This window comes from Wyeomyia smithii, chromosome 2 (assembly GCF_029784165.1).
Source record: "Wyeomyia smithii strain HCP4-BCI-WySm-NY-G18 chromosome 2, ASM2978416v1, whole genome shotgun sequence".
Classification (NCBI taxonomy): Eukaryota; Metazoa; Arthropoda; class Insecta; order Diptera; family Culicidae; genus Wyeomyia; species Wyeomyia smithii.
Window position 1 is genome coordinate 43,020,377 of NC_073695.1, and position 27,999 is coordinate 43,048,375.

At 37.5% G+C, this 27,999-nt stretch overlaps 1 protein-coding gene across 1 annotated transcript in view; it reads right to left on the reverse strand.

Annotated features, from left to right (window-relative positions):
* LOC129721924 (acid sphingomyelinase-like phosphodiesterase 3a) overlaps positions 1-27,999 on the reverse strand; it is a 208,316-nt gene that overhangs the window by 159,833 nt on the left and 20,484 nt on the right. Inside the window, exon 2 of the mRNA XM_055675038.1 lies at positions 174-1,128. Within this exon, the coding sequence (XP_055531013.1) occupies positions 174-306 (133 nt within the window). The 5' untranslated portion in view covers positions 307-1,128. The remainder of the gene's footprint in view (positions 1-173; positions 1,129-27,999) is intronic.

The following is a 27,999-nucleotide window of genomic DNA, read 5'->3' on the forward strand; positions in this document are numbered from 1 at the left end:
CTTTGTTTTGGTAGGCAAACGTTTAATTGTTATCTGCAAAAGTTGGTGCCAAATTCGAAGGGGGGATCATTCGGTTATATATGGATTGTGTTAGCATAGATAAGGGACCAAATTCAAGCTAGACGGTTCAATTACTGTGTGTATATGCTATTGAAAGCGATCAAATAACTTACCAATTCTCGCCTCCGTCAGTTTAACACAGCATAGTGCAACTAAGCATACCCATGTTAAGGCGACGACCGGAAAAACCTTCAATCGTCTGTGGAGGTCCATTTTAAGTTGCCCAGGTAATCCATTATGTTTCATGCATTCGACATTTGGGTGGCCCTTTTCGTGCGTCTTTTGCTCGTTTCGCGACCGTTCTGTTGTTACTGGTTTCGTGTTTTTTTTTCTCCTGTTAGATAAGTGAGCAAAATCTTCTTTCACCACATCACGCTCAGCGGAACAGCTTCCGCTATGGGGACTTTTTTCCGGATTAAATCTCTACCCACTTTGTAGTACTGTACTGAAACGCTTCTCGAAACAAACGTTTGTTTTCTCACATTGTTTCTGCTCCGCAGAGTGTGTCTCGTGGGACTGCTGCTGCTGCTTGTTGGAGTTAACTTTTATCCGCTGGCAGCGAATGCTGGAAAATGCGGTGGAAAAATAATTACTTTATTTCTTTGCACACGGACAGGTAAACGGAGCAAATCACTTTCCACAACTACGCGCACATGTTTGCTTTATTCTCAAAGTACTTCACGCGTTGTCTGACGTCTGCAAAATCAGCGCCCAGCAAAACTTTTCCTTCAGCCTTTAACACAACACAATTCGCCTGCGTTCCGAAGGGAATCAACGTTCTCATACATTCAGGAGAAAAATTCATTAAATTTTCACGACAAGAATGCGATGGCTTTGGAATTTTTGGTTAGAATTTTTCACCGCGTATCGATTAAAATGTAATCAAACGAACTTCGTGACTAAACTTCCACCGTTCTCCGAATCGAGTCCTCTCGAGCACACCTTCCTGAGTCGTTAAAAATGTAAACAATGATGGACTGGGTTGGCACTTGGCACGCGGATCCCCCGTTACGGTACACTGGCGATAATGTAATGAGACCTTTCGGGCAGGGCCACTTCGGTTTCAATCTGGAAAGAGAATTGAGAAGGAAAGAGAGAAAAAAAACATGCATGATTTAGTAGAGGATAGCTACCGGCCCGGACATCACGATAATAGGATACGAGTGATTTGAATTTCTCGAAGAATGTGTTTGAAGTTGAAGCAGTAGAAACTCTTTGGTAAATAATGTAAAAATGAATGCGCGTGTTCTGTCGAGCCGAAAGGCGTATGTCAATTTAACTGTTTCAGATAACACGCCCATCAAATGTGTTATCACTATGAACTTTTATTTACTTACGGGTTCTAGGAATAATGAAAAAATATTGTTGACTTGTTTAATGTAGTGGTGTCCTCATAGTATTTCACAACTGCAAAATGTTAATGGAATTGGAATAGATTTAGATTCGATTTGAATTGGATTTGAATTGGATTTGGAGTAGATTTGGATTGGGATATTTTTATCTATATTTGGATTGTGCGTTCCGAATGCCTTTTCACGCACTTTTTGACGTAGAATTACGTCTAACTTTAGTAAAATGGCAACCTAAAAAGTCAGTGATGGAGTGAAACGGCAGACTAAAAGTTTTCAAATGCTTATGTTATATCTGTAAATGTTACCAATGAACGGACTTCAGTCATTGATATCTCGTTAGATAAAGAAAAGGCGCTGGTATCTACAATAATTTAAAAAAAAAAAAAATTTTTTTTTATAATAAAGTAGGGTAGATGAGCCAGTTACGGCAAGTGCACCAGTTATGGTTATATTGCATAAGCGCAATGGTACCAGTTATGGCAATACACCTTTACTCCATAGGCCATAACTGGTTCATGCCATAACTTGTACATTTATTAGATATTGTCATAACTGGTACTCCTCCCTTAGTTGAAATTCCTAATTAATTTGATTATAAATAAATTGCGTGCCCGCAATGAGACAATAGAAGTGATTTTTATGGCATTTTGGAGAAAAAAATTTAAAAAAATATTGTGAATTCAGCGATTTTGACCGTTTCAGGATTAAAAACCTTCTAGGGCCGTTGACGCACATGATTTATACATAAAATTAAAGCTCTTGCGTATTTCTAAAGAACGCTATATTCAGATATTTTAAAAAAAATTAAGATCTTTTTAAAAAATTGACAATTTCGCACTTCCGACTTGAATAGAAGCAATAAAATTCACAGAAACGATTATAAAGCTCCAATCGTTAATTTTGTTCAGTTGGAAAAAGTTTTGGTTAGAAAAACGTAACCACGGTTACAGTTATGGCCTCAGATGCAAAAAAGTGAAAGTTAGTTTGTTCAGAAGAGTTTCAGATAGTTAAATTGTCTATCTAATAGTTGAAGAGGTTGTTTATAAGACACTGATTGAAGGTTAATGTAGAATTACAACAACCTGTATTATGTCAATTTATTTTTTGCAATAGATTTTGGAATACACTCGATTGGGGTTAATCAATTTAATAATGGGAAGCGATGAATTTCAGTGATGGTTCTCTTTCAACTTTCTTTCTTAATAATTTACTGGTAAGCTTGAAGAGAAGCATTGATTTTGTATTACCATTTATCGATGTCACGGGATGATTCTAATTCTTTCGTTTCTCTCCCCTCCACACACACTGCAAGCAAGCAAACAAGACAACAATCATACACACACGCTATCGGTACACTCATAGCTATTGGCAATGGTCAAATGACTGAAAGCAAACGCGACGCGACCGATCTGAACAAAATGTTCGACAAAACATGTTCGGACATGTTCAGCAATGCTATGCAGTGCTTCGGTCCGGTTGGTCCGTCTGCTGTGAAACACTGCGACCGAATAAGTCACCTGCTGCGCTAAGATCAGCTGTTGCACTGCTGGTTGCGGGTTGAGCCAGTTTCCAGTAAGTCAACCGTTTTTTTTTGCTGCTGTTATCGGTTTTACAATAGAAACTAAGCTTCTGCATGCTAGTTTTTATACGGAACTACCAGAACTACTAGAGTTTTTAATGTTTTAAAATGAATGGTCCGAAAAATTTTTAGAAGTCATGTCGTGGCATCTTTCCTCCAACTTTTGTTGTTGCCGTACTTTCAGGAAGACCCAAAAAGTTTTTGTTAGAGAAACTATTTTTTTGAAAGTGTATTCAATTTGTTCAGAACAGCGTTTGGAAACGAGGTTGTCTATCCAAAATACGGTTTTTAATTACAAATCTGAGGTGACCGATTTTGTAAAAATCAGTTTTTGTTTTAAATGAACTTGTTTAGTGTGGTATGCAGAAATCAATTCTTTTAATATTCTAAATGAAATTCTTAAAATGAAATCTCCTAGCAACCTAACAAATATTAGTTCAGATAAATTTTCAAAAACAAATACAATAACAAAAACAAAGTTTCTTAGGGTAGTAATGACTTTTGGATTGTTCTTGGAACGCTTTTTACGCGCTTTTTGATAATTTATCACCTTAGCAAAATTACACTGGTCGACAAAATTAAAAAAAAGTGCATTCCAATAGCCATTGGAATTCATCCATTGCTATGAATTGTAGTGCCCCTAGCCAACTTACGTGATAGTTCGCAAAACGCTTCAAATTATGTGTGAGTTCGCATAGTAATTGCTCGTCGGGTTCGTCGCTTCAACGTTTTGAAGTAGAATACTTCTCTCAGGAAGTTCGGCTACATAGGGATGTGAAATGAAAATCTAAAACCGAAAAATGTGAAAAATATGTCCAATTTCAAATGCTAATAAATCGGTTAGTATTCGATGGATTTCCTTCGTTCTTGCAGCAATAGATTGGAAAATCTTCTAAGATTCTTCTCAAAATAAGATAACTGTAATTTTATTATTCACACTGTTGTACTATTGAAAATAGTCAAGCCTTGTCAAAACGAAAAATTCGACCTCTGATTGGTCGTGTTATGCTTGCTTCCCAAGCACGGTCGACAGGATCATATACCTTGCAATTGAAAACATGCTATTTGGCCTATATAAGAGCCTGTTTCAGCCGGAGCCGCTCATAATAGTTCTAGACAGCGACAACAGCAGTCGTCCTTCCTTAGCAGCAGCACTAGCCCTGTGGTTGGTCACCACGTCTCAGGAGCAGCGCGGTTTTCCTCAGCGTGTGTCGCCAGACAGCCATTATTCCCCCCGTGTTGGGGCAGCATGAAGATTGCCATCAGGAAATCCAATTTTGGAAATCAAAATGCCTTTTTCAAGGCAAATAAACAAGTCATTGAAAGTTAATAATTTTTGTCAACGCAAACAAGCATTCTGTGTTGCATCCTAGCAATTTAAAAATGTCGCATCCGTCTAATTTACTGAGTGTGAAATACCTTCCACGGTGCATGTTGTCCGTGTATCTTAATTCCCCCAATTTTAGGGCAGCTCAAAGGTTGTAATTAGCAACCAATTTTGAGCCGCAACATGCTTTTTTCAAGGCAAATAAAAAAATAATTGAAGGTTAATAATTTTCTGGCATCAACACAAGCAGACATTCTGTGCGGGATGCATTTAAATTCTGTTGTAGTTGTCTAATTTTCACTTTATTTAGTAAACCCCCCACTGTAGGGGCTGCGCAAAGGCTGCGATCAGCATAACCAACTTTGAATAACAAACGGTTAACGTTTATTCACTTAAAACTCATCCAATTCAAAACAGGTTTTTGTCTGAGTACAATAATTTGCACAAAAAGACATTAAAAATTTTACCGCATTATCAGACGCGTTTCTCCAGTCATGCCTCGTGAACGTGAAGGTTCCCTATCACAGACATAGATTTCGGGCTCCAGCACGTACCAACACGTGGAAATTGTCCATTGAAGTAGAATACTTCTCTCAGGAAGTTCGGCTACATAGGGATGTGAAATGAAAATCTAAAACCGAAAAAAGTGAAAAATATATCCAATTTCAAATGTTAAGAAATCGGTTAGTTTTCGATGGATTTCCTTCGTTTTTGCAGCAATCGATTAGAAAATCTTCTAAGACTCCTACCAAATGCAGGAAATTGCGTTTTTTTTATTCGAACTATTGTACTATTAAAAATTCTTAAGCCTCGTTAAAACACAAAATTCGACCTCTGATTGGTCGTTATACGATTGCTTTCCCAAGCACGGTCGACAGAGTTATGGACCTAGTAAATTGAATAATAATTATTTGGCCTAAATAAGAGCCTTCATCAGATATTAAACAGATATTTCATCAGATATTAAACTGAACAACTGAAATTTGAAGAACACAAATGAATATTTGAAGAGTTAATATTTTCGCTATAATCCAAAGTTAATCATCTTCATCTACATGCATACTCTGCCTATTATTACTTGTTTGCGTCGCTTAGTGTTTGGCTACGGTGATGCAGAACGCAAATGACGGCGCGATGCGATTCGGCAAGACGAAATGTGTTGAAATGTATAGCTCTACTTCGCCGTAAAAAGAGCTGTACATTTCACCACGTAAGGCGAATCGCATCGCGCCGTCATTCGCGTTCTGCATAACTGTAGCCTGTAGCCTGTCGTATTTAATGTGCATATTACAATTCGGCAGCACTTCAACTGCTCATTTGCGCCAAATTTTAAAAATATTCAATACACTTCATTCAAAATATCAAACAAAATGAAATTACAATACTGCCAATGAACGGTCAACGTTTATTTACTAGAAAAAATGACTGACACGTAAGCAGCCGGGTTATCTTTCTTTTAAAAGTATTCTACTTCAACCTTGCGGTCGTGGCTTTGCATACAACCTTCCTGTGATTTTTTTTTTTCACGAGTAAACTCATTGAGGTCTCTGAAAAAAAGTTAGTGTAAGTGTTGACAAGTGTTATCAACGTTTATTTCCATCACTTAGTAGTATTCATAAACCGTTTTAATGCTTTTTTATGACAATTTTCGCAGACAAATATAATCTGGTTCAAGTGGAGAAAGAGATCAGAAAAGATTTAAGTGAAATTGGTTGCTATGCTCATTTCATAATTTCTGTGGTGTGTGGTCCCCGTGGCTCAGTGGTTAGCGATGTAGGTCGGCTAACTATCTCACACGGTTGTGATATCGGGTTCGATTCCCGATCGTGTCGAGGATTTTACGTTGTACTTATCCTACACATACAAAGTGTGCCAAAAACAATATTGATAACGAATTCTCTCAACTAATCTTGTTGATCGAGAACGCTATTAGCCCCAAGGCTAAGCGTACGATATTGATATTGTTCATAATTTTCATATTTGGGGGGAGTGTGTGACTGAATTGAAAGATAGAGTAGCTATAACTTGTATGGCCTACTAGCATGCGTGTTGAAAAAAAACTTGACACTGCAATTTGAACAAAAATTACAAAGGATATGTGCAAAGCTCTGATTGTAAGGATGACACAACAACATTTAAATTATTCATTTATTTGTCCTGATTAGAACAGTTTTCGACGTTCAAGTTTTTGGCTTTAACGTTTTGATGTCACTCAAAGTGAGCCATAAAAAATCGTTAGGCATCGTATACAAATTACGTACTGCATGATGAGGGGGGGGGGGTATGAAACTGTGATAATTTTTCGAAATTGGAAATTTTCGTGCAAGCAGGTTGCTTAGCACAACCAACGTCATTTTAGAGCTGGGAGTCATATAGTGACTACTATGCTGAATGCTGTTACTGCTGCACTGAATAACCACAAGCGCTAGCCGCTGCACACTGGGAAAAAATGGACCCAAATTCCCACTTAATTAATGCCGCTGAGCTGGCAGCCTGAAATATAGCATTTCTTATGTAGAATTGGTCAATAAATCGATTAGTGATAGTTTCATCCTGTGCAGGGCACGGGAAAAAGCTTATATTCTCAAAAACACGCGAAAACAGGGTAAAAAGGGGCAAAACAGACCATTTTCCGTGCCCTGCACGAAATAAAACTATCACCAATCGATTTGTTGACCAATTTTACATAAGAAATTTATGCTTTATTTCAGGTTGCCAGTCTAGCAGCGATTTTTTAGTGGAAAAACCGGAATCCATTATCCACTAGACAATCGCCGCTGGACCAACAACCTGAAATATAGCATTTACTATGTAGAATTGGTCAATAAATCGATTGGACATGTTTTCATTTTGTGCAGGACACGGAAAATGGTTTATTTTGCCCCTTTTCACCCTGTTTTTGCGTATTTTTGGGAATATAGGCCTTTTCCCGTACCCTGCACAGGAGAAACTATTACCAATCGATTTATTGACCAATTTTACATAAGAAATGCTATGTTTCAGGTTGCCAGCTCAGCGGCATTAATTGAGTGGGAAACTGGGTCCGTGTTTTTTCCAGTGTGCGCTGGTTGAACCAACAAAACTGAACTGAAAATGTTTCGACTTTCGTTTAAGTACCAGGTATTGAATTGCTACCAAATTTTAATTTGCTCATAAAAATACGGCATAACTTCACAGGAATGGAACAAACACTATGCGTCGAGAACAAGTTTTACCAGTCAGAGTGCATGCAAATAAAAACAAATATTTCACTTCAAATTCTAGCGCAAAACCTTTTGAGAAAATATTAAACTCCAATCATTCAGTTGTTTTGTCCTGAAAAGCACAGTTTAGTGGTGAATTTGAAACGGATGTGATTCTCTTTGAAAACCCGATAATAATAATGAATAAGACACCCTGACATCATAATGGAAAACTGTTTGCACACTGAAAATTATGCAACCGACAGTGATTTTGATTGCCAGAGTCCAGCATGCTTGTAATTTGGCTTAAAAAAGGCAGAGCTTCATGGAAAGAAATGATCGTCCGTCCCGCTAGTAAAATGCTTTGTTTGATCTGAAACTAGACTCAGAAAGCCTGCTGCCACCACTGCCGCTGCCTCCGTCCCATAATTCGCAAATAAAATAATTTGTTAGAGCCGGAAACAGACTCGGAGCGACTACTAAATTATGACCGATCAACGCAGCATCGGATAGTAGAATGATTGATTCGACCAGAAGCAGATTCTTGTAAAGTCTAAAGAGTGTATACGCGGTTTACTAGGTATAATATTCTGTCGACCTAATTAGAGAAAGCAAGCGATAAGCTCAGCTCTGATTGGTCGAAATCTGTGTTTCAACAAGGTTTGATAATTGTTCATAGTACAATAGTCTGCATATTTAATTTACAACTGTCTGCAGTTTAGCAGATGTGTTGGTAATTTCTCAATCAATTTCTGCAAAAATGCAAGGTAATTCGTTGAAAACTAAGTAAATTATGAATATTTTAAAAAAAGAACAAGTTTCGTCCCTTTTTCGTTTTTAGATTTGCATTTTACACCACTTCTTGAGAGGTGTAGTTCTATGTCTAAATATCATTGTAGCCTGCTCTGGTAGAGTGTGCGGTGTTCACGAAACAGCGATGAATCGTGAGTTTCTAAGCTGATGGAATTGTTATTCATACTGCAAGAGTTGGGCACAATAAAAATCTTTATGTGGTTTGTCTACTCTGCTAAATCGCCGTTAGCTGATTAGCGTAATTGTGGCTACCAAAATCAGTCGATCAGTTGCAATTCAAAGTTATGCTATATATGTTATAAATGTTCGAAATAATACCACAAAAAAAAATAGAAAGACCAGAAAACTGGGCATGAGGCATTTTTATAACAAGTTTAAATGTTTCAAAACATGTCCATAATAACGTAATGTAAATGTTTCTTAGAAAAACTTTGAAAAAAATCTTTTATGCTGAATCATACATTTCATTTTTAACAAAAAATGATGAACTATTTCTAACTTTGTGGCTACCGACTAAAATTTATCTTATATCCGAACTCTCCGAGTAAACCGGAAAGAAAGATATTACAACCTGTAACAAAAGCACAGCGTCCACAAACGAACACACAGAACCCGACTACTATCCAGAACCCAAGCCTTCATTCCCATTTACGAATTCCTCACAGTCATTAATATCTGCTGAATATTCCACTCGGCAACCATTATAACCCGAAAATTTCAACCGAAAACACTACTGAAACGGCTATCATAAATCACATAATTCTCTGCCACCCGCGCCAAACCGAGCAGATTCCTAAACCGCCCGCCCAACCGGCCACTCTCTAGCTGCGAGTTCGACAAGAAGCCACATTCCGGCACTGTCTTACGAAATCACACGAAACAACAGTCGATCCTTTTCCGTACGGGAAATACATCTTACCGCGGTACGATCCCGAACCACGCAGGAAGATTTCTAAGCATCTTCGAAACCATTAAATCATTCAACCAGACAAGGCTGCCTTGCCTATCAGCGCAAGCGTAGGGGTTTACAACTGATTCATATTCATTTTCCAAATTTTCCGCTTTTCCACAATGTTGAGCGTAAATGTTGGCTGGGTGGCATACAGGGCGCTGCCGCCGCGCCGGTTTGGGTTGTCAAATCAAAATACAAACGTGTCTCCATAAAAATGTGGGAGCGGTGATGTTTGCCAAACCGGTTACACAGCATCTACCTACACGGGAGACGACTTGCTTATGAGTTGCCACATTCAAGCCAGATTAAAAGAGGTTAGAAGGCAGTGGGGGAGGAGAGATGGCTGAGTTTACTCGTCGGCACATCCACGATCCCACCCAACATGAAGTGATGATGTCGAGTGTGCTTGAGGCTCTGCATATTTGAATAAAACATTTAAATGTTTTATTTGCTGTGTTCCTCGACGGTTTCGCTTGTTGTTCGAATCAATAATTTATTATCATCCTGGTGGGTTATTTAAGCGAAAAACAGATAGTTTTGGAGGGAAATCTCATCCGTAGGTCGAAAGTAACTTTACGGTAGCTAATCAAGATAAAAGCCCAACCAAACTTCTCGTATCTGTCACGCAAGATCTACTTCCGTCGCTGTCTAGTTTACAGCCAGCGAAGCCTTGTGGCAAGTGAGCAAACATTTATATATGATTGCATAATAATTAAAAGATAAAGCATTCGGATGGAATGTTCAACTTTATACAAATGCTCGGGTCCCGGCTCGGGACATATCCTGGAGCCGGTAGGCAGCCAACAAGTACCAACCCGGTGTGCGCTTGACGCATTATCGCACATCCCCGAGACAGGCAAGTGAGAAGTCTAATCTTCCGGAGACAGGTTCCAGGCAGTTCTGCCAGTCGTTGCCAGTCATTGCTGAATGGAAGAAAACGAACGCCTAACGAAGTACGAAATGGAAATCTACCAACTTTAGAAGCAAAGCTCCGTCGCTGCTAACAGCGGCCGTCTATCCGGATGGGATTGAGTCGACTGTTGAGACCGTAGAAAATAGTTGGTTAACTAAATCTACTAACCTCATGTTTCGCAGAACTGAGCAACTTATTATTCACTTACCGACTGCGCCAATTTTACCCGGCACGCATGACATATTTACATTTCGCTCAAGGATATTTTCGCAGAAATAATGGCATAAACGAGCGCGTCAAAGTAAAAGCCACCGCGGCGAAGAACCAAGAAATATGTTAATCATTATTGTCCCCCGTCAGGTAATGCGATAGTTTTAATCTTCTTGGAATGCTCTACTTTAGCGAGCTGTATAGTAGGTACGCTTAGTTCGGTTGCAATTGTGTATAGCGTAGCCTTCAATGACGTCGAAGCTCCCATGGGATATTTACCGAACTTTTTTTTCGAAGCAGACAATGTGACATAAGAACCGCCGCGTGTAGAATGTCACTTTAATTGTTACTTTATGCCAAGAATGGTCAAGCCGGCAAAGAAAGCGTCGGGTCTAGTCTCGGCGGTCATTTATGTAATACGATTAAGTCGTCTTATCGTTATCGATAATCAGTTTTCTGTTTTTCTTCGCTCATACACGGCGACGAGTGGATTAGGCTCACCGGGTGGTTTCACACCGTTTTCACGGTAACCTAAGCGATCGATGGCTCTGTTTGTTGTGCCGATTTCAGTCGCGTTGCGTGGAATGACGTTCAGTTTGATTAGAGCTGGCAAAAGAAGGAGGAATTGTTGGCATGAAATCGTTGTTAGTTGGATCAGTTTACTTTGTGACATTATTCTCCATTTATATTATATTCAAACTAGTGATTAGACGCTTTTTTTTATAAGAAAGCATTTCTCGCTGGACTTGATTTGGAGAATAGCAAGTTCTACTAATAAAATAATCAAACTATCATTTTTTTAAACAGTTACTCGTAATGATTTACTACTCATGAGAAACGTGTAATTATTAGTCTCCTTTTGTTAAACATCAATTGATTACACTGTAGTAAAAAAGTAAAAAGTAACCCAAATTCCATTGTTCCATAGAACAAGAATAACCACACAAATCGCCACAAATGGGTTTTTAAATTATGTTTTCCAACTTCTCGATTCACTGCAATGCCCATGGCAACACACAAATTCGTTGCACTGATTCTGCCCTATGATCCCAACATTTTCAAATTCATCTTTAAACCAGGGTAAGAAATAGAACAAACAAAAAACGCAATCTTCACCCAGCGGCATTGTCTTCAATCGAGCCAGCAAATTTGTCGCATTTTTTGGTCTCTTCACTCTTCAGATCCACAGCATAGCTTGTGCTTTTTTTGTTACCCTTTTGCGCAGACAATTTGAACTTTTCCGTTCTGGACCTAAATCAATATACGAAAGCCTGAATAAATAAAGAACCATCCATCACACGACACGGACAGTAACCCGCGCCAACGTCATTGGCATCCCCTTTCCATCGTACATCTTTGCCGTTCCAATTGGACAAATGATTCAAATGAGTTTACGGACTTTCTTCATGCAAATCTTCTTCTTTTTTGTTTCGTTGACCAAAGTACAAAAGATTTGGGCGGGGTAAATATTTACCAAGCATTGAAACACGATGAGACGACATGTTTCCCCAACATTCGGAAGGTCCCTAAAAGGGTGATTGAGCATATCGAAGATAATTCAAAAACAACAGTTGAAACACCGTGAAGCTTGATTGAATTTTGCAATCGTCTCTTCCACGGAGAGAATAGAATTTGCGAATGATTCAACAATGACATCCTTCGGACGGAATAACCAACGTATCTAATAATTCTGGTTCTGCAAGTAAGCATAATATATCGTTTCGGATCGCTCCACCCGTCAAAAGTGGACTGACTGGTAACTCTGTCGGAATTCCAATATCCCAGACGATTGTGTTCGAGGCCCGAGGCAAAGAAATGCGATAACGGTCGACCGACCGAGCGTTAGGCGGGGCACACGGGTTTGTTGTGCTAAACCAATCGTGGGTTTCATTCGTTGCGAGTCTTCTGATGCTGTCCTTCGGTGGAGGCCCGACATGTGCAATGGGGAACGATGGGACGTAATTGAGACAAATTTCATTTCTGGTTCGGGGTTTCGGCTTGCGTCATTCTGTTTTTTTTGGTTTGTTGATTCGAGGGTGAATTCCGTTGCTTGATGATGGGTCAACAGAGTCCGAGATATGGTTGCTCGGAAACGGTGTTAAATGACTTCCACTTGGATCGATTGAGGGTTAGTAAATTGAAATTTTTAAACACTTTTTGTAGATACTGAATGTCAACTTGAAAATTCATTCACTTAAAGTTTAAGAAAAATATGAAAACAAATTTCAGATTCAAACTTCGAACAGTCTCACACTTCAAACACTTCAAAATGAACATCGATTTATTATAACTAGTGTAATAAAAAGTATGATTATTATGTACCGTTCCTTGGAAAGTCCTTTACACAGCGATACCCAAGTAACAAAACTGGTTTTATCGAAGTTGTATAGCGCTGTTTTGGCTGTATTAGGCGCTATAAAACTCTGATTAAACCAACATTGTTATTTGGGTATACTGCCGGTACCCGCATAACTGTCCCATACTGATTTTGGTCACTTTTAAGTTATCATCGGGAATCGACTTTTGTTATCAAATTTTCTGGAAAAAAATTAAAATTGATACTTTTGGAAAAAATACCATGTTATTTTTGTCCCATATTGAAAGTACCCGCATTACCGTCCACTGCATAGTGGTACAAACTGCAAACATATAAATTTGCTCCAGATTAGTGTATATCGGATTATTTTAGGCATATAGAAGTATGTCATTTAATTAGTGTTGTTTTTCAGTAGTACAATCTACGTTGCCAATGATACTGCCGGTTACTTGTTGAATTTATATGTAATGGGACAAAATATGCGAGTACTTTTGAAATGTACCCGCATATTTTGTCCCATTTTGTCTTTTTTTTTCAAGTTATACAACGTAAAACCAATTCCATCCATGGTTTTTTGTTCTCAACGATAATCTTGTGGTGCCATGAAACTGTTATGGTCATTGGTTCTGGATATAATTGCTGGAAATCCAAAAATTCACGGATAATATAAAACCACCGTTTTCTCAACATGTTGTTTTTCATTATGGGACAGTTATCCGGGTACCGGCAGTATACAGCTCTTTATTTTAGGAACACTTCCAGGGAGAGTCGTTGGAAAAAGTGACAATTAGTATTTAGACGGTATGCTTATCTATATCTTAGCGATTACGTTGAAGTGTTCGGAATTTGAATCAAACCCAATTTTGAATAATTTTTAATGCAGAAAGCTATATCGTATCCTAAGTGTTCGAAATTTGATGCAATACGGAATGCGATAAGTCTAATTATCATTTATTTTTGATATATCAGCGATCTCTTGCAAAATCGAATTTATTCGAAAATGTTTTTGGCTCCAATCATACTTAAATTTGATATGGTTGTTTTCTATTGCATGTTTTCAGACTCACACTTACATTTTCTGTAAATTGTTTTTTATTTCGAAACTTTCAATTTCCAAGTTTGAGACCCAGAGACCCTATAGTTTCAATTTTTTTGTGGATTCCTCAGAAAATTTTACATTGAATATCAAACATTATTTGAAGTACATGTCTTTATTTTGGAGTGGGAATTCATGTGATCTCTTATATTCTTCAGAACCACCATGCGTTTCCATTAAAAAAGCTACTGCGATGCAGTATCATCATGCAAACCATATTTTGCCACTTTGGAAGATTAGAGATCTAGTAAATCCTTTAGTTTGACATTTTTCCATTTGTTGCCGCTGAAACGTTTCGCACAACGCTGTCAAGCCTAACAGCTTAACTACCAGTCTTTAATCCGACAACCCTTGCAATTTGCTTATACCGACGACTAATCTGTCAGTCTCCAGCTAGAAAAACCTTCACGGATCTGTCAAAGACTAAATGAGACGTAGGAAGTGTTCAAGTAGATAATCAGCAGAGATTTGATAAAGTGAAAATAGAATCGTGTTGAATTTCCCGTACACTCGAAAAAATTGAATCCGCAAACTACCTGTAATAACCTGTAAGTAGAGCAAAAGATAGAAGTTGTTTACGTGCAAAATGGGTAACCCAGGTAACCACTACAGTGCAGTAGATTTATGTCAATTATGTCGGAATAATTCAACATTTTCAGTATGATTTTTTCGTATTAACAGAAACTGATTTGGCAACTTTTGACCTGTAATAACCTGTGAGTAGAGACAGAAAAGACAGAAGGTGGAATTAAATAAAAATATATATTGTTGATAGCTGAAAAAATCCAGGAAAGGTGTAAAGAAAGTTTTTTCACGTGCAGATAGCAATGAAACTTGAAGTTTGTAAGTATAAGTAGGAACTATAAGCAAAAACTAAACTTAATCGTGAGTAAATATTTGCAGTTGAGCTGCATCCAACAAATCCGCTTCCAGAACGAGTTTCGTGAACGATCAGCATTGTAGTAGATTTTTCAATCGAGACGCATGGTGGTTACAGTGACTTTGATCTAAAATAAAAATAAATACCTCCTTCTCACTACTTCCAGAATAGCAAAATTGGTTTGTTTCTCCATTTTTGACATGGGAATTGCACTTAATAAACAGTTCGATTCTTGTTTTATTTACTTAATTTTTGAGAAACACATAATCGAATCCAATCCAGATTTAACCGGAATCAAATTCTATCCAATTCAAATTCAGTCCAAATTCAATCTTAACCATATTTGAGGATTATATTATTGTTTTGTCTTGAAGTACATTTTCTCGAGAACATTTCTACAAATTTTAATAAAGATCTAAGCAACAGGTAGAAAGTTAGAGCGATTTGAAGCGCGCCTCCCTACGGTCGCATAAACTAAACTTGAAACTTTATACGCGTTTAGCTCGGAATGGTGTTTCTCAAAAAATGACTATGCCGTGTTTACGATTGGGGTCAAACTACTAAACCGTTTTAATTTTTTTTATGTTCGTTATTAACTTCCCCGGTCATTGAACGATTGTTTTTTGATACCCGAAGCTAAACTTTGCCGAACAAAAATTTTGAGTGGAATTTTCTACGCTCAAAACATTTTTTTTCGGGAAAAACGTTCCCGTTTAGACTGGAAACAAAACACTTATGAAAAATTTTTCCCTGTGTGGACTCATCACTGCGACCAGAGATTAGATCTATTGTAATATTACCCAGGTGTTTTCTCCGCTCCACACTTCACATTATTGGCAGTATTACTTTTGAAGTAAATGATACGCTTATCATTTATATCCGTCCTTGTGTGTAGGTTTTACCTTTCCGTTTCAAGCTTACTGCTCTACTATACCGATCCACTGTCCATCCTAAGAACATCGCCTCATTGCAATTCCCTGGAGAGAACTTTTAAACGATACTCACAACAGTTTTATTATAATAGAGACTTATTTTTGTTAGAAGGAGAGTCAACAGGGGTGTTGTAGAATTCAGATTGAAGGGAGGGGAAAAAAAAAGTCCTTTCACAACCAAATGGCCTGATTCTACTAAGATTCAAACCCACGACCACACGCTAACCAAAGTAGACTCTGTTACCGGCTACCGAGCTCACCAAATGTTCAAACACCCGGCACACTTCTCAACTAATGAAATAATGTGAGTTTTATGCATTCAGTTGATTTTCTGGGTCACTATCGTAAACACCGCAAACCTCTGCAAAAAATACAGCGTTTCGGGGAAACGGTCATTACTCCACTAATAATTGGAATTTCTTATAAACAAACGTGTTTTGTTGTTGTTGAATACCTGTATTTCTAAAAATTACTACTTTTATGCAATAAAAAAGGTGCTACACGCTTAAAAAAAATTCAGACTTAACTTTTTTTTCTCGAGCAAAAAGGTATATAACCCATTAAGTTCAATCCTAACCCAATTCAAGTTTAACCGAAATCAACTGAATTTTTTTCCAAATCCAATCCAAGCCCATTCAAAATCTAATCCAAATCTAAGAAAAGTCTAAAAAAATACAATCCAAATCCGACTTAAGTCTAATTAAAATGCATTTCAAATCCAAAATAAATCCAATCCCTTTTCGATCCAAATCTAAAAAAATCCCACCGAAATCAAATCCAAATCTAATTTGAATCTAATTCTAATTCAATTAAAGTCCAGTTCAAATCTAATTCAAATCGAATTGAAATTCAATAATATTCAATCCAAATCCAATATAAATCCAATCTCAAATCAATTTTTATTTCAATCAAGAGATAATCGAAATCGCGTCTAAAACTAATCGAAATCCAATTCAAATCCAATCCAAGTCCAATTCAAAATTCAATTTAAATTCATTCAAAATCCAATCTAAATCCAACTTACATCCAATTTGAATTCAATTCGAATCCAACACAATTCCAATCCAAATTCAATGAAAATCTAAACAAAATCCAATCGTAATCCCATCCAGAACCAACTTATATCTTATTTGAATCCAATCCAAATCAAGTGAAAATTTCATCCAAATGTAATTTAATTCCTATCAAAACCCAAATAAAATCTACATCCAACTCGAAACTTACCCGAATACAATCTAATTTCAGCTAAAAGGTCACACCAAATCCAATAAAAATCATATGCAAATTCAATCCAAATCCAATTTAAATCAAAATCCAATCTCATTCCAAACCAAATCTAATTTAAAATCAATCTAAATCAAATCCAATCCAAATCCAATCCAAATCCAATCCAAATCCAATCCAAATCCAATCCAAATCCAATCCAAATCCAATCCAATTCCAATCCAAATCCAATCCAATCCGTATCCAAACCAAAACCAATCCAAATCCTATACAAATTCAATTTAAATCCAATCCAAATCCAATCAAATCCAATCAAATCCAAATCCAATTCGAATCCAATCCAAATCCAATCCAAATCCAAGCCAAATCCAATCCAAATCCAATCCAAATCCAATCCAAATCCAATCCAAATCCAATCCAAATCCAATCCAAATCCAATCAAAATCCAATCCAAATCCAATCCAAATCCAATCCAAATCCAATCCAAATCCAATCCAATTCCAATCCAAATCCAATCCAATCCGTATCCAAACCAAAACCAATCCAAATCCTATACAAATTCAATTTAAATCCAATCCAAATCCAATCAAATCCAATCAAATCCAAATCCAATTCGAATCCAATCCAAATCCAATCCAACTCCAATCCAAATCCAATCCAAATCCAATCCAAATCCAATCCAAATCCAATCCAAATCCAATCCAAATCCAATCCAAATCCAATCCAAATCCAATCCAAACCCAATCCAAACCCAATCCAAATCCAATCCAAATCCAATCCAAATCCAATCCAAATCCAATCCAAATCCTATCCAAATCCAATCCAAATCCAATCAAAATCCAATCCAATTTAAATCCGAATCCAATCGAAATCCAATCCGATACAATCCAAATCCAATCCAAATTAAATTCAAATCCAATCTAAAACCAATCGAAATCCAATCCAAATCCATTCCAAATTCAATCAAAATTTAATTCAAATCCAATTCTCCGTGTCGTGGTTAATGACCTGAAACAGGCCAACAAGATAGTTGGTTCTGAGCTCTTCGCACGTGAGTTTCGTGTGGGACATAGAGATTGACGGCGTATTGTCTGCCGAGAACATTTTGGTAAATCATGCTGAGGATTCCTGCAGTATTAAATTATGCGGGGTGAGGAATTGAATGAAATGCATACAGAGATAAGCCTTGAATAGACCACCACATCCTAAAGCTCGCAGCCCACCACCCATTGGTTTCTCAGGCCCCTAGAGCAGGCGAAAATATGGATGACATATGGAGAGATAGCTGCTGGGAGAACCACTCATCGTACAAACGGCGAAAATCGGGAGACTACGGTGGGCTGGGCATGTCGTTAGGATGTCGGACGACAACCCGGTGAAAATGGTTCTTGATAACGACCCGACTGGAACGAGGCGACGGGGCGCGCAGCGAGCAAGGTGGCTCGATCAAGTGGAAGACGACCCGCGGGGCCTCCGCAGACGACATGGCTGGCGAGCTGCAGCCAAGGACCAAATTGAATGGAGACTTCTTCGAACAGCAAAGGACACTTCGGCCTGGGACTGACTGGTAAGTAAGGTAAGTAATGGAGGGATAGATCCAAAAGTGAAGCTACGCTACGATTATTGGCGCGAAAATTTAGACAAGGTCTTTGACTTGCCACAATGTGCAATTGTTAATCAGATCCCAAAGTGAACGGAAATCCACAAGTAAACCTAGAAAAAGTAAAAAGTGTGGGGCAATAGTGAACAGCAGGGGAAGCACTTTCCTTGTCCCTTAATAATTACCTTATCCCCAATTAGCTAATTAGGCAAAATCCAACGCATATTCCCCAGAACCCCGCTGTATTTTATTAAAAAGCGTCGAAAATCCACTTTTGACGGGGCCTCGAAGAAGAATAGTTAAAAAAGAAAGGTAGAAAGCTGTAAATAAAAGTTGTAATTTCTGACAAGCATTTTCCTGTAACTCGCGAAATTTCCCCTAAGCAAACCGACCTTGAGGCAGTTAATCAGGGAGTCCCTACAATGCTCGCTGCTAAGTCTGTCGATATTTACTACTTCCAGGAACATCTAAATTGACTACTTGAAGATCACCAAGGAACAATATCGACGAACCACTTTTATAAAAAAAAATAGTTCATGTTAAAAGTACCTCGAAAAATTTCGGAATGAAATATATCTAGAATTTTAATTTCTTAGCCGAAAACTAGAATCGGGTGGTTTCCGGGTTCTCGGTTTTGGATTCTTACGTGTTAAATTTCTGCTGCTGTGCTAACTCTTTGTCTAAGAGTGGTAAATCTATTCCGACAAAAATCGTTGCAATCCTCAATTGCAACGATTAGCTCACTTTATAGTCAGTAAGATAGTTTTAAGTTTATTTCAAGTTTTGTTTTATTCCTTTTTTTCCTTGACAAGTAGGTTTAATAATTTTCCTACAATTACATTAACTTAACTGCGAAAGCTAATAACATTCAATAATATAAAAAAGCGTACAAATATATATATATATATATATATATATATATATATATATATATATATATATATATATATATATATATATATATATATATATATATATATGTATATATATATATATATATATATATATATATATATATATATGTATATATATATATATATATATATATATATATATATATATATATATATATATATATATATATATATATATATATATAATAGTGTTGAAATGTCACCATTTGTGGCAGAACACACAATATTAATTCTGAATAGATATTAGTACATAAATAAATCATTACAAACATTCCCCCCCCCCTTTAAAAAAAAAAAAAAGAGCGGTAAATCACCCTCTACTTCAAGCAAAAAGCCATGCAAAAATTTTACACCCCAAGGGCAAACTCAACCACGACAGCAAGAAAAAAAAACTTGTCATAGTTCATTTTGTTTGAAAATTGATGAGAAAGTTTCCAATATTAAATCTGGTGACACTAGCGATTCAAGCTATTATCGTCCGATTTCAACGCCGTCGGTATTCAAGAGCCAGTTCGCGACAGGCGCAACCACTTTTCTGAGGGACGTTGTTTTGATGTTCTCCAATAGAGCTTTCAGCGTTTGTTTGTTTATTCAATGTAAGAAGTTTTGCAAAATTTCATTTTTTTTTCATTGAGGTTAAGTGCAGTAAAATGACCCTTAAAAATGATATGCCCTAAAACGTCCAAATACTTAAAAGTGCAATAATTCCTGCTAGACTTGATGGGTTTTTCTAAAAAATTGTGTTGTTATGCTACAATAAGAGTACTTCAAAACGCATGGGAACAATATATGGCAGAGAGGTAACATGACGAAAAAAATGCATTTTTCTTTTAAAAATTGTCACTTTAAGTGTAAGTGTACTTTAAGTATAAAATAAAAACACAAATTTTCAGAAAAAAAAACCATCAAGTCTAGCAGGAGTTATTGCATTTTTTAGTATTTGAACGTTTTTGGACTTAACATCTTTAAGTTTTACCTCACTTAACTAAAGAAAAGTGATTGCGCCTCTCGCGAACTGGCTCTTAATGAAATTCTTGAAAAAAAAAAACTTTATAGTGTATTGTATAACCTAAAGTATGGTTTTTGGGAAGGAAGCTGTACAGCTACAGCAATTGCTGAACTGTTAGACGATTTTATCTCAGGAATTGATTCTAATTATATACTATATTTAAATTTACGGAAAGTATTCGATACATTAAACCACTCCATTCTATTGGGTAAACTCGAAAGCTATAGAATTAAAGGTATCGCAAACGATATAATCCGTAGCTATCTGTCAGCAAGAAAAACATTTTATATATGCAAAAGTTCTTTGACGACCATTGAAGTGGGCGTACCGCATGGAAGTGATATAGGTCCGCTTTTCTTTCTTTTGTATACCAATGACATGCACAGGTTCCGGTTGACAGGCATTCCACGCCTATTTGCAGACGATACTGCTCTTTATTATCCACATCGTGATATTGAACTTATAGTACGGAACATATATAGTGATTTGAAACTTTTTTAAATTTTTTCAGATGCAACTTACTCTCACTTGATACTTTAAAAACAAAATGCATATTCTTCCACCCTCCTAAAATGCCTGTGCAACAGCATGGGAATGTTGAGCTAAAGCTTGTAAAATCGAGAAAGTTGTACAATTTCAATACTTGGGGTTGACCTTAGACCCAACACTTTGTTGGTTTGAACATATCATACCTATCGAAAAAAAAAGTTTCTTCAATGAAGTGAAGTAGGGTATTTGTTTCATTATTCATCCCATTAAGCCGACGTTCACGAAAAATGCAGGGATTAAACACCAGATTTACACACAATCATTGAACAAATGTACAAAATATGATTACATGCTTTCATGAAATCGCCCAGCATTGGAAATTTAGTAAACTTAGCTAGTTTTATCATGAATTTTGTAAAACAAACCATTTTTCACAAGTCTCCCATATTCTTCTCAAAACTTAAATCACTGCTCAATTATTCATCTTACGACACCTCAATATTTATAACATTGTTAATCACTTTGTGAATGAACGTAGCCGCATAACGTCGTAGTAGGTTACCTAGGTATCCACTTTAATTGTTTACGCGAAAAATTGGTAATCTAGGTAAGCACTGCAGTGCAGTTAATTATGTCGGAATAATTCAATTAATTTTTAGTATGCTTTTTTTCGTATTAACAGAAACTGATTTGTCAACTTTTGATTATCATCAACGCGCGCATGGCTAGGGGCACCAAAATTCATAGGAATGGTTGAATAGCTGTAATCTTCATTTTTTCCGGTTTGAGCTTTTGGAATGCACTTTTTTCATTTTATCGACCAGTAGTAAAGACATTTGCATGTAGTAGTAAATTAGTGAGTCTCTTGAGAGGAAATTATTTTCCACTGAGACGTCACATCCGTAGAGTCTAACCGTAGTAGGGTAGCCCAGGGTTGGTTAATATTCTTTACGAACCTGCAGATCAATTTTTTGAATTGTGATATTAAATGTTTGGGTTCCAATTGCGAATGGACGGGATTCCGTTTCTGTTTCTGAACTCAGGAAATGATATCTGAATTTTCGAATTCTAATTCCATGTTTCGGTTCTTCTTCCGCAATCGGCCACTAGATGTTAATCATCTAATAAATTGCTAATTGTCGACCACAAATTTAACGCACCAAGAACCCAAAGACTTCCTACCCTCCCGGATGATTGTTCATCTTTAAGCATAACATTAAAGGTTTAACCGCATTACCACGTCCAAGTTATCGCCCCCACTCCGTCGTCCGAGCCAAACGTGGCTGACCCATTTCGCCGCAAGAGACCAAACCCGGTAATCACCCTGACCACCATTGTTTGGCTTTAGCTGTCGCGTTTCGGTGTTCTGTTTATCATCGGCACCAACTTCTGGCCGATTGCTGTCCGTGCGCTGCGAATGTCCTTTTATCTCAAGCCCAGAGCCTCGAAGTTGAAATCATCATCAGCTAGTGTGGTGGTTGGAATACCGAAACGCCCCGCTGGGAGCGACTCCAGCGGAGGAAACGACAACAAACACGAAATGGTCCTAGCGAAAATTTTACTTTCTTCTCGTTTGTCGCTTCCCGATCCGGTACTGTGTTCGTTAAGGACGACAACTGCCTTAGGGTGAGCTAAATGTGTGAAAATGTTTATGTTTATCTAGTGAATAAGTTGTTCGCTCGGTTTGGATTAGCACCGGACTAGCGGCAGCCGTCCGACCTTTTGAAAGCAAATGATAAACTGTGCGCTTTTTGTGTTTGTTACACAAACAGAGCACCCTAATCTAGGGGGACATAAATTTACCCACAGAAAGCCAATGGGTTGCCACATTACTAAGAAAAGCAGAAAGAAAAAAAAAATAAAATAAAACGGAAGTACGGTCCGGACATCAGCATCTAAGCAAGAAATACGGCGTTGAGTAGAAAGAGTTGAAAAATGGCACAGCAGAAGATAAAAAGGTAGCTAATGTCCGGATGCCATGAAATAAATAAGCGTACTATTTCTCCTAGCCCCCGGGTCGCGGCGTGGATGGAAGGCACCGGCTCTGGCTCACAGCGGTGCCGAGGTGGGACCCAAAGAAAGCGGTCTTTCTTGCGTGGTTCAGTTCGTCAGTAATGAGTCGGAATTTGTTCGCCAGCTAGAAATGGGAAACAACAATCAACCGGCAACGGTGCGAGAAGCGAAATGTGGATATTTTATTCATTTAATTTTCCGGACGTCGTTACGCCAGCCGGGGCCCGAGGAACGGTTTGTTTACGTTTGCAGCAAAAGACGACACATAGGCTAAGAGAAAATTTAGCTGTTAAAAGGTTTTCGCTCACCCTTGCGGAAACGAGTTGAAAATTCAATTTACTTCATCAGCATGAAAAACGATAGATTTCTGTCGGATACGAAGCAGACGACTTTCGAGGCACCGGCAAATTTGGATAATGGCCTTGAACTTTTACACCTCATGACGGAAAAATGTTCCTGTCGGAGAAATTTCGAAGAATTTCGACAGAAAGCTCGTTGTTTGGTGCGTGAAACAAAGCGTGACTTAAAGCACGAATCTGCGTCTCTAGAAAACAACTTGCTGCAGAAAATGTTCACTGTTTAGCCGGGTTGATTGAATGAAATTAATTTATGCTCAGAAATTGATTCACAAAACTCTTACGTTTCAATGAGCGATATCGTTGTTGGTAAGCAACAGGAGAAAGGCTCTAGACGATGGAAATATTAACGATAGCCACATCAGACGATTCACTCGTGATACCACATCACTAAGATTTTCCTTCTTCAACAGGCTTTGATTATTGTAATCATGGCTCCCAACCCATTCATTACCACCCAATTAAGCCTCCCAGCCAATGAACTGACGAACGTTGCGCCACAAAAATGGTGAGCTGGTGGTTCACCATATCACTATCCAATTTAAGCAGCACGAACCGAACGCACCTCTTTTCTGCCGCAGCCAATTTATCACCCGCATTTCAGAATGCCCGATTGCCAATCTACACAGTAATTGTAAGCCGCAAGGGAATTTCTATTCGTGCCACAGTTAGCCAGGAGACGAACATAAGCCATGGTTGGTTGAAGTTAGGGTGACCTAAATATATTCTTTAGAAATGAAACACGGTATCAAATTATCATCAATAAAATATGGAGACACCCTACCAAACAACCATTGGTTAGCAACCAACAGCAGACCCTATCCGGTACATAACACTTGGGGAGGCATAAATTTAACTCGATCCCATCAAAGCGGCCGTCCTGTTCCCGTTAGGCGCACTCCACCACAGCAGTCCGTAAATACCTACAGCTCTACTCGAAGGCCGAAAATTGGGCCCCCGGGGGAGCATCGGATCCGTAATTTATCGGCAATTGTTCGAAGGAAGCAGCCTTGAAGTGGTACGAAAATTACACATGTTCTGTTCATTAACCCGCTCTTCATCTGCCCCAGCGTGCGGACTTGTTTTGCTCTACAACGAGGACTCACCGAAGCCGTTTGATGCAGGCAGGTTACGCAAAGTGGCCCCCAGGCCGTACTTTTTCTCTATTTTCTTCATCTGCCGTATAGTGCTTTTCTTTGCTCCTGCCTCGGAGGGATACGCGTGTGCCGAGTTTTGGTGCTTTGGCCAACATTGATGGTTGTTGCATGTTGCAAGTAATTTTGGCTTTTTATTATGATTAGCTTCGAGAGCAAGAACTTTTATTGATTACACCGATCGATTACGAATTTCGTTCTAAACTCGGCTAATAAAGGAAGACTAATTCTTGGAGGATAGCAGTACTTCGCTATTTTGAAATAGCAGCTCATTACGGTGGCTAGTCGACAGAATTGTGTTGAGGCAGTTAGACCCTTCATTTGACAAATTTGTAAATCGGATCAGCCATCTCTGAGAAAAGTGAGGGAGTCCAAGTAGTCTTCGGAATATGTTCCTTTTCATAGCTGGATTTCACATTTTGGAATATAACAGGCAATATAATAGGGGCAAAGGCAAAGTAAAACTCAAAAGTTATGGGTTTTTAGGTAGCCCATTCATTTGAAATCAGTTTTGTAAAATCGGTTGTGTAGATCGGTTGTTGTCCGATTACAATAAAATTCAACAGGGTTTTATAGGGCAAATAGAACCTTTATTTGAGAATAATTTTATGAAAATCGGTTCAGCCACCTCTGAGAAAATCGAAAGAGATTGAAAAGTTGCACATACACATACACAAACACACACACACAAACACAGACACAAACAAACATACACACACAGACACAAACAAACATACACACAGACACAAACAAACACACACATACACACTCACACACACACATACACACACACATACACATACAGAAAATGCTCAGCTCGTCGAACTGACTCGAGTTATATATGCCATTCGACTCTTTGGAGCACTTTTATACCTTCGGGTTTGCCGCAAAAGCAAAAATGAAATCCGAGGATATTCCATTTTTGATACAGGATTCATTTTTGGTACTCATAACTTGTGAAAAAATAGAGCACTAAAATGTAATAATTCATAATTTAAAATGCAAAATTGGAAGTCGAAACACAAAAGTGTTTAATTTTTAATCAAAAACATAAATGCTAAAACCTTTATCACGCAGCAGTAACCACAATTATTACAAACTGAAATTTAACCACTAGAACTGAATTAAAAGTTCAATATCCACAGTATATAGTTATATCATGAACCCAGAGCTCTGTAATTACAAAAAAAAAAAACAAAATAAATATCAGGTTTGTTTTGTTATTGATTTTCTTTTTCTCTTGTTTATGTGTATTTTGAAAAAAATATTAGTCTGAAGATGGTCGAAATAAAGGACAAGTAGACCGAAACGTCAACAAATTTGTTTTAGTGAAGAAAACCCCCTCGATATATTACCACGGGTGAGAAGTGTTTCTTACGTAACATTTTCCGAAAAACTCAAATTTAGTTTATAAATACAAAAGTAATCTATCTGGCAACATTTACTGTCAAAAATAGTATTTTACTGAATTCCTTGGATTATTTTCTCAAAAATCACCTATAAGTATTTCTCGGGGGTCTTACATTACAAAATTTACAACTAATTTCGTAAAATTGATATATCTCGAGATTGGTTCATAATACTTCGAGGTGATAAATTTTGTAAAATTTTCCGAAAAATAAGATGGAATCATCAAATTTAAAAAAATTGGCTACATTTGTCGAAAATGCAAAGTTAGTTAAAAATACAAAAAAATAATATATCTGGCAACACTTCCTGTCAAAAATAATACAATTTTGGATTCCTTACATTGTTTTCTTTAAGAATTACCTATCAGTGTTTTTCGAGTGTTTTACGTCTAAAAGCAGAGGCTTGGTGCTACATTCCGTATCGGAATTCGACCTTCTGTTTTACTATACACAGACTTCGCAGCCGACTGTTAAGTGTACAGGACAATTGCGTGGCTAGCGCTACGATCCTACTGACACTAACAGTCTCTCCCGAGCCGGGACTCGAACATACGACGACTGGCTTGTTAGGCCAGCATCGTACTTCGAGACCAGCTGGAAGCTGGGTGTTTTACTTCTTTAAATTGTAAAAAATAGAAAAAGTGGTTTTGACAAAAACTTGCACTATCAGAGCGAGGGGTGTTCCAATCGACACTAGAATATGAATTTTTTTTTAAATAACACTAGATGAATAATTCCCCAACTTTGGGCAAAATCTGTGATGGTCGTGTCCAAGTGACATCTGCACTTCGTATGGAATGACCCATATTGAGTTTAGTAAGGCATTCGATTGAGTTGACATCCCTCCCCTGTTTTTCAAATTATCTAAGATAAGGTTAATTCCGAGACTTTTAAAATGGATTTATTAATACTTGACTGATAGAACCCAGAGGGTAAGGTTCAAAAGTAGCTTATCATCCGTAGAAAATAAAACATCCGGTGTGCCACAAGGGACTCATCCAGGTCCACTATTATTCAACGTATTTGTGAACGATGCAGTGCACATTGTAAGCAAATTGGTTTGATATACGCAGATAACATGAAATTTTTCCTTGAAGTACGTTAAGATTCTTTTCTGGAGGTATTAATGTTAAGTTGATAATCTTCACACATGCTGCATAAAGAGTCTGTTGGAGCCCAATGTGAAAGGATGTAATTCCATTTCTTTTACTAAGAAACATAGAATAATACATAGGGCAAGAGACTACAGACATAAAAACTTGAAGGGAACAGTAAACATTCGATTTCAAATTAACCTATGTTGATCATTATAAAAACATTATACATGTATAAGGCAGAAAGAATGCTTGGAGCTACAAAAAGAATTAGTTTGCACCTCAAAGATCCATACACAATCAAAATATTGTACATTGCCCACGTTAAGCTCTTGCTTGTATATTGTGGCATAGTTTGGTCGCCATACATATGTGAATCGTATCCAGTCAGTACAAAAGCAACTTTTGTCCTAGCGAATTTGCTCTTTTTCTCCACTCGTTCTCTAAGAAATAGGTAGGTACCGTCAAACGGGGTATCATTGATCAGTGGGGTAACATTGATCAGTTTTACCCTTCTCATGAATAGTTGAAATAAAAGTGCTCCGTGATTACTTTTGCTAAATTTGAGTATAACATCTTAGTCTTGTGTCATTCGAGGTCTGAACAATATTGCATTGGTTGAATTTTTTATGGTTTTGATGACCAAATTTTGAATTTAATTTGACCATTATATTGCTTACTCTCAGTAGGTGCCAAAAAAAGCATTTTATACTAGTCGAATATTGAACATTTCGTATTCATTGACATGTTTTCCAAATCTGTTATTTAATTTTATCAATCAACTAGAAAAAACTTTAATCAAATTTATTACATTTACAGTTAATTAATTTGTTAAGAAAGTCCAGTTTTATGCTCTAGTCAAGACACCATCTTGGCCTATGCCAGGATGTTGTCTTGGCTAGAGCATAGAACGTAAGAGACTAGAGCTGGCCTATTGATACCTCCGTTGTTCGAAAGACCTTGCAAGTATTTGTAAGTAGAACTTGCAAGTATTTGCAAGTATTTTGTAATCAGCAATCGTAGAAAAATGTTTGTGTTCAGAAAACGGATGTTGATCATAATCAACATCCGTTTTCTGAACACAAACATTTTACAACGATTGCTGACTTACAAAATACTTCTGG